Source organism: Humulus lupulus, chromosome 3, assembly GCF_963169125.1.
Source record: "Humulus lupulus chromosome 3, drHumLupu1.1, whole genome shotgun sequence".
NCBI classification, from domain to species: Eukaryota; Viridiplantae; Streptophyta; class Magnoliopsida; order Rosales; family Cannabaceae; genus Humulus; species Humulus lupulus.
In genome coordinates this window covers 283395680-283408914 of record NC_084795.1, presented here as the reverse complement: position 1 = coordinate 283408914, position 13235 = coordinate 283395680, and the positions used below count along the sequence as shown (strand labels likewise).

At 33.9% G+C, this 13235-nt stretch overlaps 1 protein-coding gene across 1 annotated transcript; it reads left to right on the top strand.

The window, feature by feature from the left end:
- Positions 1-2250: 2250 nt before the first annotated feature.
- LOC133824784 (F-box protein SKIP24) lies at positions 2251-8149 on the top strand. The gene is made up of 5 exons (XM_062257761.1): positions 2251-3591; positions 3680-3853; positions 3947-4109; positions 4197-4344; positions 7612-8149. The coding sequence occupies exons 1-5, from the start codon at positions 3365-3367 to the stop codon at positions 7632-7634; spliced, it is 735 nt and encodes a 244-aa protein (XP_062113745.1). The 5' UTR covers positions 2251-3364; the 3' UTR covers positions 7635-8149.
- Positions 8150-13235: the final 5086 nt, after the last annotated feature.

Genomic DNA, 13235 nt, shown 5'->3' with positions numbered 1-13235 from the left:
ATCTCGAAAAAATACCAAAATTTAAAAAAAATCTAAAACAGACATTTGAGTGAAAAAATATGAACCTCTAAAGTTTTCGTCAAATGTCAATACAGAGCATCGATTTTTCATCAAAATTGCATGCAAGTTGCAAAAAAAAATAATTGAACAAAAATGTCTCATTTTAGTTTTTTTGTAGTAAAAATTTCTTTAAAAAAAAACTATTTTTTTGTCAAAAAAAGGCTCATTTAAATTTTTTTTTTTACCAAAGCCCTCAAAATGCTTAGATCAGCCTCGTGGGAGATGTAACATGCAAGTTGCGAAAAGAAATAATTGAACAAGCTAACGTCACATAAAGTACTCCACTAATATAATTTAGATAATAATTGAACAAGTGATCATTATTATATAATTTTTAGTGATAATATTATATTCACTAATTTGAGTTGTCACGTTTTAATAAACAAAAAGGAAATTGTAGCAACAATTATTAAAAAATTGCCTATTGTAAATGTAGAATAGGTTTTACTACATAACAAGCACAATATAGAAGAAAAAAAGAAAAGCGAATATATCATGCTAAGAAAAATATACATAAATTTTGTCTAAGCATGATATAAAAAATGATTTAGATTTTAAGCACGAACGCCTTACATAACACTACACAACCAACTCAAGACTATTTTGGTGGTGGTGATAGGGTTGGCAATATCTAAATGTAAAAGTTTGGTGATGATAGGGTTGGCAATGGATGCTATCATTGATTTCTAATGTCTTAGATTGATTGATTTATTTATAGCTTAATAATTATCTCACCTAAAGATATGCTTAGACAAATCAACTATTATTTTTTGTGTGTAAAATTTGAACTATTGCAACAACAAATCATACAATATATTATAATGAATTTGGTATCTAAAAGGGGAAAATAGTGTAAAGCAAAACTTCTTAGTGAATAGTATTATTGCAGGAAGAATAAGTAGGTTGATTGATAAGTTGGAAAAATTAGTGTATAAAATTGTAGCATTGTTCCTTTGCGTTGTTCCTCATCCTCATCTTCATCCTCATCTTCTCCTTTGCGTTGTTCCTCTTGGTCAATGAGGGCATTCAACTTGCCTCTATAAGGGAAAACTGCCGATTTACGTGGTCCTTTACAGAGCCAAAAGCTAGTAACTTCTTCCATGTGGCAGTATCTGTCCCATTGGAAGAACTGGACTTCACTGTCCTCTTCTCTCCCCCATTCTTACTCTACCACGACTTCCCAGACTTCTTACTCCCAGCGCTACCTGAGCTGGTTGGAGGGGTAGTCATCTTAGGCAGGCTGCTCTCCGGTGTGTAATATGTCAAGCGTTCGGCAGAAGCTTGAGCGGTGGCTAGGTCAGTCACACGCTGCCTCTGAAGTTCTTGTTTGGCCAATGATTTTAATCCTTTGAGGAAACAAACGAGTCTGTCTACTTCGGACATGTCCTTAATATCGAGCATCAGTCTCGAAAATTTCTTCACATATTCTCGGACAGTCCCGACTTGTTTAAGCTGTCTCAACTGGCATTGAGCCATGTAGGCGTCATTTTCTGGCAGAAACTGTGTCTTCAATTCTCTCTTCAAATCTCCCCATGACGTTATGGTGCATCTACCATTCTCGATGTCATCATACTTTGTCCTCCACCATACCTTGGCATCCCCAGACAAGTACATGGTGGCCATGGCGACCTTTCCTTCTTCAGAATCGGCCCGCATGACTCTAAAGTAGTGCTCCATGTCAAAGAGAAAGTTTTCCAAGTCCTTTGCGTCTCTAGCCCTGTAATAGGGCCTCGACTTAGGCACTTTAATCTGACCATACTCCATACCTATCAGCCCCGTTGCAGGCGCATTCCCAACCGCTCACATGGTTAGGTTCTCCTTTGCAGATAGCTCAGTCATCTCCTCTCTAAGCGTGCCAACTGACTCCCTGCAGTCCTCCATGATGTCGTTTATGGAGTCTTGTTGGTCTTTCAACATGCACTCCACTGCTGCAATACGCTCCTCCCATCAAGGGGTATCCGATGTACTTGTCGAAGTGTTTCTTTTCTCCAACGCAATTATTCGGGCTAGCAGAACATCGTTTTCCTTCTCTAGCGCGGCTATGCGATTGTTTGTATCGAACAAACCAAAATTATGGCTAGCAGAGGATAGATCCCTGACCCTCTCGTCTAGGCCATCTAATTCCCCCACGTGCTTCTCAAGCGCTTCGATCCTTTGAATATTGCTCACCATTTGTGTGTTCCACCAAGCTTTCTCTAACCTGGCTCTGATACCAACTGTCACGGGCCGACTATTTGGGAACTCCAAGTAGACGGAACGTGCAGCACTTGCGGATACTCCAAGCTAGCAAGTCAGCCTACAACTCATGCCTGCGTGCAAACAAACTCAGTGGTCATCTCGGACATGAAACAAGCAATAACGAAGTATGAGCAAGCACAAAGCAAGTCATTCCATAGAACGTCCACACCACACAAAAGCATATAACAATGCAAGTGGCATGCGATGGCCCAACAAAGACAAAAATCAAGTAACACATAGACAATAAGGAAGCATACACGTGCAAGTATGGATAAACATCGTTTTATTAATATGTATAGCCTTGGTATGGCAAGGGAGTACCCAATTTTAGCCCCTATCTACTGGTGGCCATGATGCTTCCCTAAGTCACCAAGTCACCTCCCCCTAAGGAGCCTTCTAGAGATACAAGGTCTTCTCAGTAACATATATGAGATATATAAATAATTACAATACTGCCACTAACCTACCCCATGTGGTTGCTTGGTGCAAGACTTGACTAATGATCAAGCACCAATGCATGCTCGCTTACAAAATGGCCCTATGTGGGTGTGCCAAAGGAGCATCACGTCACACCCAACACCACATGAGGTGGTACCCTATAGTTGGTTAGCGATATCTCATAATATTTATTAAATTCAAATGTGTGGGACCCGATATTGGATTGCACTAATAGCAATATGCTACCTCCTTGTAGTATTGGGCACCAATGGTGCCCCTTAGCATTTCTCTTTTGAAAGATAGAGCAGAGAAACTATTGGGAGTGCACTAAAGAATTGTAGAGATAAGAGTTTTGCCGCGAATTACTCCAAATGCAATCATCATATTATTACCACAACTATAAAGAACATAACAAGATGTGTACGAACGAGATATTCGGCAACAAGACGAAGTTTGTCCCAATCACTCTTATGCAAACACAATCCATATCAACTTTTATATTGTAAAATACAATTTTGCAAAATAACTACAAAAAAAAAAGTTTAGATTTTTACCAATTATTCTCGTGCAAAACAACATATATCAACGAAAAAAAAAATACAAAAACAATTAAGGGCTCAATATAGACATGCCGTCGTCGGCTCTACCAGACGAGCTATGGAGGCGAATTCTAGAACTTGGTGTTCACAGTCGCGATTTGACCTTCAAAGATCTCTGTTGCCTTTCAATCACCTCCGTACGCTTTCGCCGATTATCTTCCGACGACGATCTCTGGTCCCATCTTCTCTCCTCTGATTTCTCGGTCGACCGTTGCCGTTCGCCATTGCTCTCCTCCAAGTCATTGTACAAGTGCAGGTGAGTAAAAACTGAGTTTGTTTTCTGCCGTGTGTAATCAGGTTTACGATTCTCTATTGCCTTTTCTGATATTGGTTTAGGGTTTTAGGTTTGAGAGGGACAGAGAGAAGAAGTTAGCGGCTCAGAGGAGGGCATTGCTAAGAAAAGAGAGCCAAATTGCTGAACATTTGGAAAGAGTTAAGGAGTTGGCGAGTCGTTTGGCGGAGGAGCAAGATAGGATGAGAGCAACTCTTGCTGAGTTATCGAGTTTGAGCAAAATTAGGTAATGGTGATTTTCTCGAGGACTACTATGGTGACTTTTTTTGTTTTTTTTTTCTCGTTCAAGTTTTAGTTTTGGATATTTCGATTCATTCAGGCAAGCATCGGTGGCTTTGAATGTGTGGCAGCCAGAAGTGGTTCGTGGAAGGCACAAGCAGATAGTGGAGCAGAATGTTGTGCCAGTTGAGTCTCGAGTTCGTGCCATGGAGATGGAGCTCAAGCTTTGCAGGCAACAGATTTGTGGTTTCGAAAGAGCTTATGTAAGTTGTGTGAGATTTTTGAGTTTTGTATCTAATGTTTAAAGAATAGTGTGATGGGTTTTTCTTTTCGGCTGCGTTTTGAGGCAGAAGGAAGAGAAGCAGAGGTTTGATATTGCAAGAAAAGAGTTGAAGTCATTAAAGTATCATCCTTTTGGGCTTAATGAATCAACAAGTGGGGTGAAAGGTGAATCTGAGGCTAATATCAGGAGAAACAAACGGAGAAGATGCAGTAAGGGTGAGACTAAAAGCTCTAATCTTTCTACTTAAGATACAACATGAACTGCAGTTTTATATTTTAAGTGCTAACCATGTCATTGCATTTCTAACTTCTCAACTATCGGATACACAACCAAACTTTGTATCATTGGTAAAGATTCCTTTTTTCTTATCACATTTCATTGCGCATCACTTCCTTGCATCTCTCTCTGTGTTCAGAAACCTTTTCCTTTGTTCAACGATTACGGTATAATTCATCACTTCTTTTGGCCATATATTGTATTTTTCTTACTCTTGGTTCGCTCATTGTTATTTATCATCCAACATATGTTCCTATCTCTTGTATTGTATATTGGTAGATATTGTTATTTGTCAGTCATGAAGAAATCATATAAGATATATTGAAATGTTCTTTCTCATTTCCCTCTTGTCTCACCTTTGGATTCATTATTAAACACACGTTGTAGTGATTCTAGTGATGATGATGATGCATGATTGAGTGTAGGCGTGTAAACAAAGGCAAGAATTGAAGTATGAGTCTTGTGTTTGGATTTGTTAAGGGGTTGGGTAAGAATTACTTTTTCTTCTTGTAAATTTTCTATGTAGGAGTCTTCATGCCTCTTTTTACTTTGTTATTGTCTTGATAAAATATGGTTTGTTGTTTCATATTTAAAAAAGGGGTTCTTCAATTGGTTGCTGGTTTGTAAATTTAAATTTTGATTATCTAGTTTAATATTTCAATAATGCATAATTCACACAGATTACTTCTTGATGATCAAGGATCTTAATTGAAATTTGCTAAAAAGACTATGTATTTGAACTGATGGTATTATAGCTAGGATAGGTCTTTTTTTCACGGGTTCTGCAATTGTTGAGCTTCATGAAGAATGTGTGAGAAGTGGATCTTGTATGGTTATTTTATTAAGATTTAGGTTGTGACTAGATTATAACTTTCCGTTTGGAGACTGGCCACCAGGTGAGAAATATAACGATATCATGGAAAAGTGACGAACTTTTGAGTTTCATTCACTATAGAGATTGTTGGAAAGTTTTCCTAGGGCATTGGTCTAGTGGCAAGGGTGCTTTGAGTAAGGTCTGACTTGGGCAGTTGTGTCAAGTTCAAACCCCAGCCACTACACTAATTCCCTGATGTCTCCTGGGACCAGCATGTATCAAGGTGGTTAGAGAATATTGAACTGGCAATATTTTTCAATATTCTGTTCCGAGGATCTGAGATGTTGGTTTAGGCTTAGGTAGCTGCGAGTGTGTTGTGTGTGCTTCAGCTATATTGAAAGGGTAGTATGACGTGCCCACTTCTCTGCAAACTTCAATGAAACAGTATACAATAGCAAATAACAAGACCAATATCCAAAAGATGATGAAAAGTTGCACTTGTATTGAATATACCGTAATGGAATTGGGAGATCAGTACACCAGGAAATTTGAGAGTCCTGTACTCTCCAGAGATGCAAAAGCAATCAGCTCCAACATACCCCTGACATTCCCCCTGATCCCAATACAAAAGGATCCTAACTACCTCAGCAATTACCAAACTACCCCTTACTCAACAAAAGACACCCCTGCCCTTACTCACTCGCTCTCTTAGCTCTTCTGCTATATGTGAAATGTATAGGAGACCTAACATAGTGTTGTATGGATAAAATCATGTATTTTCTATTGTTGTGAGCTTTGGCTCTGTGGGAGTATGCTAAGTCTCTTGAACACTTGGTTGTCTATTGTAATTGTCCCTTTCTATCATTCAGTTAAAAAAAAATAATAATACAGAAGCATCAGTTTATTTGTGATTTCTATACCCAAGTGTATATAATTACTGAATTGGTGTGAACACATAATAGGAGAAAACACTGTTCTAATTTTGCTGTTTTAAGCAGAGAATTAAGTATTGTCTTATATATGTATATGATATAGTGTTTTGGTGACTCTTCTGCCCAATGAAAAGGTCCTTAACTTGGGATGTCCCCATTAAGGACCTTTTCCATGTGGTTTCTTGGTAGGAGGTGCCCATGAGTGACTCAAATCTCAAACCATGTGGGAGCAAACCCACATGCCTAACTATTTGAGCTATGCTAACCACCCTGGAACACCTGTTCTCCAACTCCCCTAGCACTTGATAAGTTGGGTCAAACAGCCAGCTGTTTATATTAACAACCCAATCCTAACAAGATAGTAGTAATTGTCAAAATAATTAGAATCAATTAGTTGTAATTTTTAGTATTCAAGATTTCAATTTCCTGTTTGGTTGTAATTCTCATTGATTTAAGGAGAGAAATAAGGATTGTTAAGGTTGTAATGTGCGCCGTTTATATATCTTTGTTTTAACAGCCGTAAACAGAGAATAATAAAATATATTCCATGGTCATTTATTTACAGTAATGTTTTGGATAAATTGGTTGAGGCAACTTTTGAAGGACAAGAAGCGGGTTTTGGGGGGATGTCAGTGGGAGAGGGAGAAAATTCTACCTTGCTGCTGGGCTTCAGTATAATAATTAAAGAGTGCAATGACTTTCCTCTTCATTTGACCATAGTTACTGAAGGCTTGTTTGTCCATTGTCCAACTAATTTGTTTGTTAATGTTTCCGAGTTTGCTTTTGTTTGTTTTGTTGGAGAATACCTTGTCCTCTGTGTCAATGTAATCATTCGAATTTTTATGTATTTTTTGTTTCCATTCAAAGGAAGAAATATTTGTGCATAAAGTGACATTTTCTCTTGTATTTGATCTTTTTCTTGTTACATACAAGTAAGTCGAAAAGCACTTGATTGCAAATTTATGTTTGGGATTTAAGAAAATACCAAAAAGGAATGAATTGCAGTTGAAGGTGATCGAAAGTAGGATGATGCCTTTTCACTCGCTTTATAGTTATCCTCGACAGTTGACACTTGGCTGTATGGAAGGTGTCCTGATGTGGCATCAGTCTAGCCCTATTAATTGCAGCTTGATTGCCTCGATTTCAATTCGATAATGTAGCAATAGTTGGTTTTATTATTACATTAATCTACTGGAAAGAGCTGAATAATTGTGTTGAAATGAAGTGCATCTATAGCTGATAATTGTTGCAATGATGATCCATTTTATTTTGGAGTAAATGATATGGTTATCTGTGTTTATGATTGTATTGCACCCTACTATGGGAAGAATCACAGGTTCTATCCTGTTCATCTGTTTTGTTCGCTCAACTGGTGTAATATTTTCTGTGCATTTAAGTTCTCTTTACACTATTTGCTGGACAAACTGTACTAACAAATACGGGACTTGATGTTTGTCCAGATCAGGATACAGGAAAATCATAGCTGGCCATGCATCTTTCTCGCACGCCCGGTCTGGTCAACTGCTTCCTTCAGGAACGCAACAAAATCTATTAGACGTGGTTATGAAGAACCCCGCTAGTGCGGATGTGCACACGATGATTGGTAAAATCATCTTCACCAGGCATTTTTTTTAGTTTCTAACATCAATAGTTAGTAAATAAAGTTCTTAAAAGTTTCAAAGAAATATGTTAAAACTTGCTTAGTATTAGACATGGTTATGATGAACTCTGCTGGTGCGGATGTGCGCACGATGATTGGTAAAATCATCTTTGCCAGTCATTTTATTTTAGTTTCTAACATAAATATTTTGTAAATAAATTTATTACAAGTTTCAAAGAAATATGTTGAAACTTGCTTGGTAGTCCAAAATTTCGTATTGTTAGGTGACAGCTAGATGGCGCTGAAAACTAGTTTAGGTGAAAAGGGCCAACTGTGAAGTTCTGTAATTTATACCATATGCTATGATATGCAAGATTTGTGATTTTATTGACCAAGAATTCTCCTACCCCTAGTGTTTTTGCTTGAAACTAAATCATATATATGTGATTTTTTTTCTAACTTGTCAAATATAAGCCTGCAAGAGACTATTTTTGTCAAAATTGGTGAAAAATTCACCTCTCTCTCCCTCTGTCTCTTTGTTTTAGAGGTAGATAGCAAATAAATGACAGTTTCAATGTTCTGCAATCTGTAATCTTGTACTGGAGTTGGATCAGATTAGGGTTGTTATTCGATTTCGATATAGCTGTTAAGTATCTATGTTTTGTTGCATTATGATTGTGCATTTTTAGTTTGCAAATTTTCAACAATTATAGTTAGCAGCTGAAAACTGTCCACTCAAATTAAAGCCTGAAAGTAAATAATAATCTCTTTCCAAACAAATTATGTATTTTGTTTTCCATGAGGAGGCAACTGTTAATTATGTCAAGAACCTCTTCATAATCTTTGGTAGTTGGTAGTTGGCAGTCGGCTTGGTCATCTTTAAATGTATCAAACAACAACAATATCCACAAGTCTATAATATTATCATGCTAAATTTTTGAAAAGGACTGTTTGGCAAAACAAGTCTCTTTTCGATATTTTTTTTCTTTTCAAAATGGTGTTTTAGACACCGAGATTAGAAGTCATTTTTCAAAAAATTATCTCCGATTCGATAACTAGTGTTAATGGGGTTTGGACCAGTAGTAGCAGTAGTCTTAATCTGCTTTGGTGTGCTTTTAATTGTGTGTTCAATTATAGAGCAAATTTGGTACATGCAGGCACTTTTTTGAGCTCAAAATAATAATGTTGGTCATCTTATTTCTTTGTTATGGAAATTTCACTTTCAGTACTTTGTAGCATTTCGAATATGTAATAGTGTATTAGTTTATATGACATGTCGGAAGTAAGTACTAATTGCAGTACTGGAGTTGGTAATGAAGGGTTGGGTTTTAATGCCTATTCTGAAACTAGGATTGTTCAAAAATAAAAAAAAAAACTTATCCAATGTCTGACTAGAAGTGGTCCAATCTGACTAGTTCTGAATTATGCCTGGTTTTACAGAACGGCTCTTGTACTAACAAAGTAGGCAAAATTAAGGGTGTTTGACATTGGAACCTATAAAAAAAATATATTTGAAAAGTTATTATAAAATTTTTGGGTGCTTCTATGGTGCATTTTTTTGGATTTTTGACGTGATTATTCTTTTTTATTATTTTGTAGATTGTGGTTATTTAGATTATCTTGTAAATTTTTGAAATAATTGTTGATACTGAAAACAAAGTTCAAATATATTGTTTTTCAAACGCATTGAAAAAATAATCACGAATGTAATAATCTGATTAAACTTTATTTTCGACATTGTAAATTATTCATAACTTGAGTCATAAAAATTAACTGCGCCAATTTTATTCATTGACCGAAAATAGAAGAAGGTGCATTAGTGTGCCTCTTTTTGAAAGTTGCACCACATAAATTTCCTAAAATTTTGCATGTTAAAAATCTTAAATCAACCTTTTTTATATTATTTTCTCTTCATTTTCAGTCTCTTTTTTCTCTTGTTACTTTCTCTCATGTCCCTCTTTAAATCACTTTATTTGATATGTCTTTTTTTCTTTCTATTTTGAATTCTCTAGTCACTTTCTAGTGGAGATTGCATTTTAGAAAACACTAGCCATATTAGATTAAGTCAATCGCTACTAGTTTTGCTAAGAAAAATGATAATTTTCGATGGTGCATTAATAATTAATGTAATAAGTATTATTAGACTAAGTCAGAGCAAATGATTTATTGCATAAATATTTGAGTAGATACTTCTGTTATGGCATAGATTTAAACACTCATTTCTTACCCTATGGTACAATATAGTGGGCTATTTTCAACTACTTCTAGCAAACATAATGATAAAAAAAAAAGAAGCATATTTTTGTTAGGTTACCAATACTTGAACATCCAACGTTACTCTGTCCTCTCCTAGTTGAGGAAATGTAATGTTGATTTGGGTTGGCCATACTTTATTTCCATTTTAATTAATTTTTTTTTTTATTATTATTATTATTATTATTTTTAACTAGATCTTGGTTTGTTTTGCAGTCTGATTAATATGTTTCTTTGTTCCTCCATAGTTTCTGACTTTGACATAAACTCATATAATCTTCCTGTGTTGTCTTTCTACTGTATTTACAACCGACAGGGGCATACGCCCATTCGGTTTTACATCTTATGCTCATTCTTAGGAGTATTATATATAATTTTCTTTATATTGTCCCCCTATATTTCTCTTATCTTTATGTTTCGATTTTTCATGTCCTTCTCCTTACCAATCTTTTATTGTTTTTTTGTTTTCCTTATTTTGTAGGAGGCTTTACAGTTATACAGGCAGAATGTGTGGCGTTAATAGTAGCTTCGAATTGGATTTTTTCATTAGGTCTATCAGTTCATGTAGTCGAAACTGATTGTCTTGCATTTGTGTCTGTCTATGCTAAGAGAGAATCATTTTTCAACGACCTTGGGTCTTTGTTAGAGGATATAGCAAGTTTGTTATCCAGATTTCCAGGAGTGTCCATAATCCATGTTTGTCGGTGGGCCATTATGGCTGCTCATGGATTAGCTGTGCATGCTCTTCGGATGGATAGACAACTTGTTTGGCTAGATGACATTCACTCCTTTCTTAGGGATGTTTAGTTTCTAGGTTGTACGACATTTTGATTATTTTCAATAAAGTTATCATTCTCCCAAAAAAAAGATAAATGAGAAAATAAAAGAGTGATGCTATTAATCCATTTTGACAAGAGAGCCATCCCCTAAATTCCATAACTTGACCTAGGCTATTTCAATCATAACTTTCCTCTTTATTCATACTCTAATTCTCGAAGAGACATGCTCTACTCTTTACACTCGACCATTTTGAATGACAACAGATAGAGTTTTGGTAAGGTATATTTATTCTACGTTCTTACTCTGTCAAAAAAAAGTTTTAATGATACTCTACCCTAATGATGTTGAGTATCCACGGATAACCTTACTCTAATCAAATTTAAGAATTCAAAAGAAAATAGAAACAAAATAATATGATTGAAAATATTGTATATGTGTTATGTATAATTTATAATATTGTATATATATATTTTATAAATTTAGGATGTTATGTAAACTAATATAATTATACATTTTTGCATATTAAAAATATGTAAATATTTGTGAATAAAATTGTGACAAATATGGCGTGGAATAATTTATTTATAGTAATGAATATAATAAAATGAATGGGAAAGCTAAAAATAAATTGTTTTAAATTTAATAATGTATGGGGTTAATTTGCTAATACTTTTCAATTTTATAATTATTTTTTAATAATCCCAAAAATTAGAAGGTGTGATCATATTATTGATCAATTTGTAATGATACGATTATGACTAATTCATAGGGATGACAACGAGTAGGGTATGAGTAAGGTATGTCTATTCTACGACCCTACCCTATAAAAAAAACTCTACCTATACTTTGCTCTATTATACTACAATTTTTTGCGAGTAGAGTATGGGTATATACCCTAACGAATGGTACTATGGGTAACCCTACCCTTATAAAATTTAAAATAAAAAATATTTTAAAAAATTTAATAAAATATACTTACAAAATGTATTAGAGGTTGTAAATATTAATATGATATAATATTTATATTTGTAAAATTAATTAGAATATAACATAATCGAGTATGGTAGGATAATATGGTTGGGTACACCTATACCCGTACCCTACCCTATACCCGCATCGGGTACATATTTTTGTACCCTCATCCTACCCTAAATCCTAATTTATCAGGTAATATCCTACTCATGGGTAAATGAGTAAAATTACCATCCTTACTAATTCCTAGTAATTAATAACTACAAAAGATCTTTTGGACTAAATATTAAATAAATATGTACAATAATAATATTTATTAGGGTTTTCTTCATGACCCCACAAAGAGAGAGACAAGGAGAAAAAGTCGTGATCTTGTCCAAACCCAAAATAGTACACAAAAACCAACCCCCTATAAAAAGAGATTAATTATGAAATTCTCAAAATCATATATTTTTGCTAAAAATCCCCCAATAATACAAATTCATTGTTAATTGAGGGTCAATACAATGGGATACATATATAGTTGATATAATTACTTTCAATTAGGGTTTAATTTTTGTCAAAATTTGAGTTTATTATTATTGCTTCTCCCCATAAATATTTCTATTACTTGTTAAAATTAAAATCTATCTGTACGTACGAGGAAAATGGGGTCATATATTTATTTCATGATATTCAACATGCACTATAATTCAACTAAAACTATTTCATGTTCTATGCTACCATAATCACTCACAACCACCTCTATTATAATATTAATATAGCTCATCTTGTAGTTATTAAATTTATTGGTATTTTTTTTACAAAAATTAAGTGATCAATTATATATAAATTTGACTATATATTTCTTTCCACATTTTTTTAAAACTAATTAATTATTTATTTTTACATATATACTTTCTTTATGAATTTACAAAAATATCCTTATTGAACAATAAAATTATATATTTTTCCACACACTCTTATCACTTCATACATATAATACATCACCTGTATACACTAGATTATTAATATGTATATATTTTGTAAATATGAAAGTTGAACATATTTCAATTTTACTACTAATTTTATTTTTAATGAGATACATGTTTTTTTTTAAATGTTATTTGTTCTTATTTTATACTTAAGAAAATAAGATTAAATTTTTCCTTTGAATTATTTCAATTAAAAATATTATTGAGATGTATATCAATTAATTTTTAATAAACTATAGGTGTGTATTTTTTTTTTCTTTCAAACTTCTTTATTATAAATGAATAATTTTGTACTAAATAAACTTACGAAAGAGGGTTAAAATAAATTAAAATTAACATTTTCTTTGAAGGATTTAATTAAAAAAACAAAAAAAGAGTAAGAAGAGAAAAAAAAAAGAGTAGATAATTTGCATATATCTCTTCTATATAAAAATGTGTAGATAACATAAATTTTTTGTTTTAATGGTTTGTTTTGTTAACTTTAACAGAATATTATAAATATAAA

Bases quoted from the DNA above. Each gene is read 5' to 3' on its own strand.
- LOC133824784 (XM_062257761.1), top strand. From the start codon at position 3,365: ATGCCGTCGTCGGCTCTACCAGACGAGCTATGGAGGCGAATTCTAGAA. The intron at 4,110-4,196 runs GTAAGTTGTGTG...GTTTTGAGGCAG, and splicing joins GTGGTTTCGAAAGAGCTTAT to AAGGAAGAGAAGCAGAGGTT. The intron at 4,345-7,611 runs GTGAGACTAAAA...ATGTTTGTCCAG, and splicing joins ACGGAGAAGATGCAGTAAGG to ATCAGGATACAGGAAAATCA.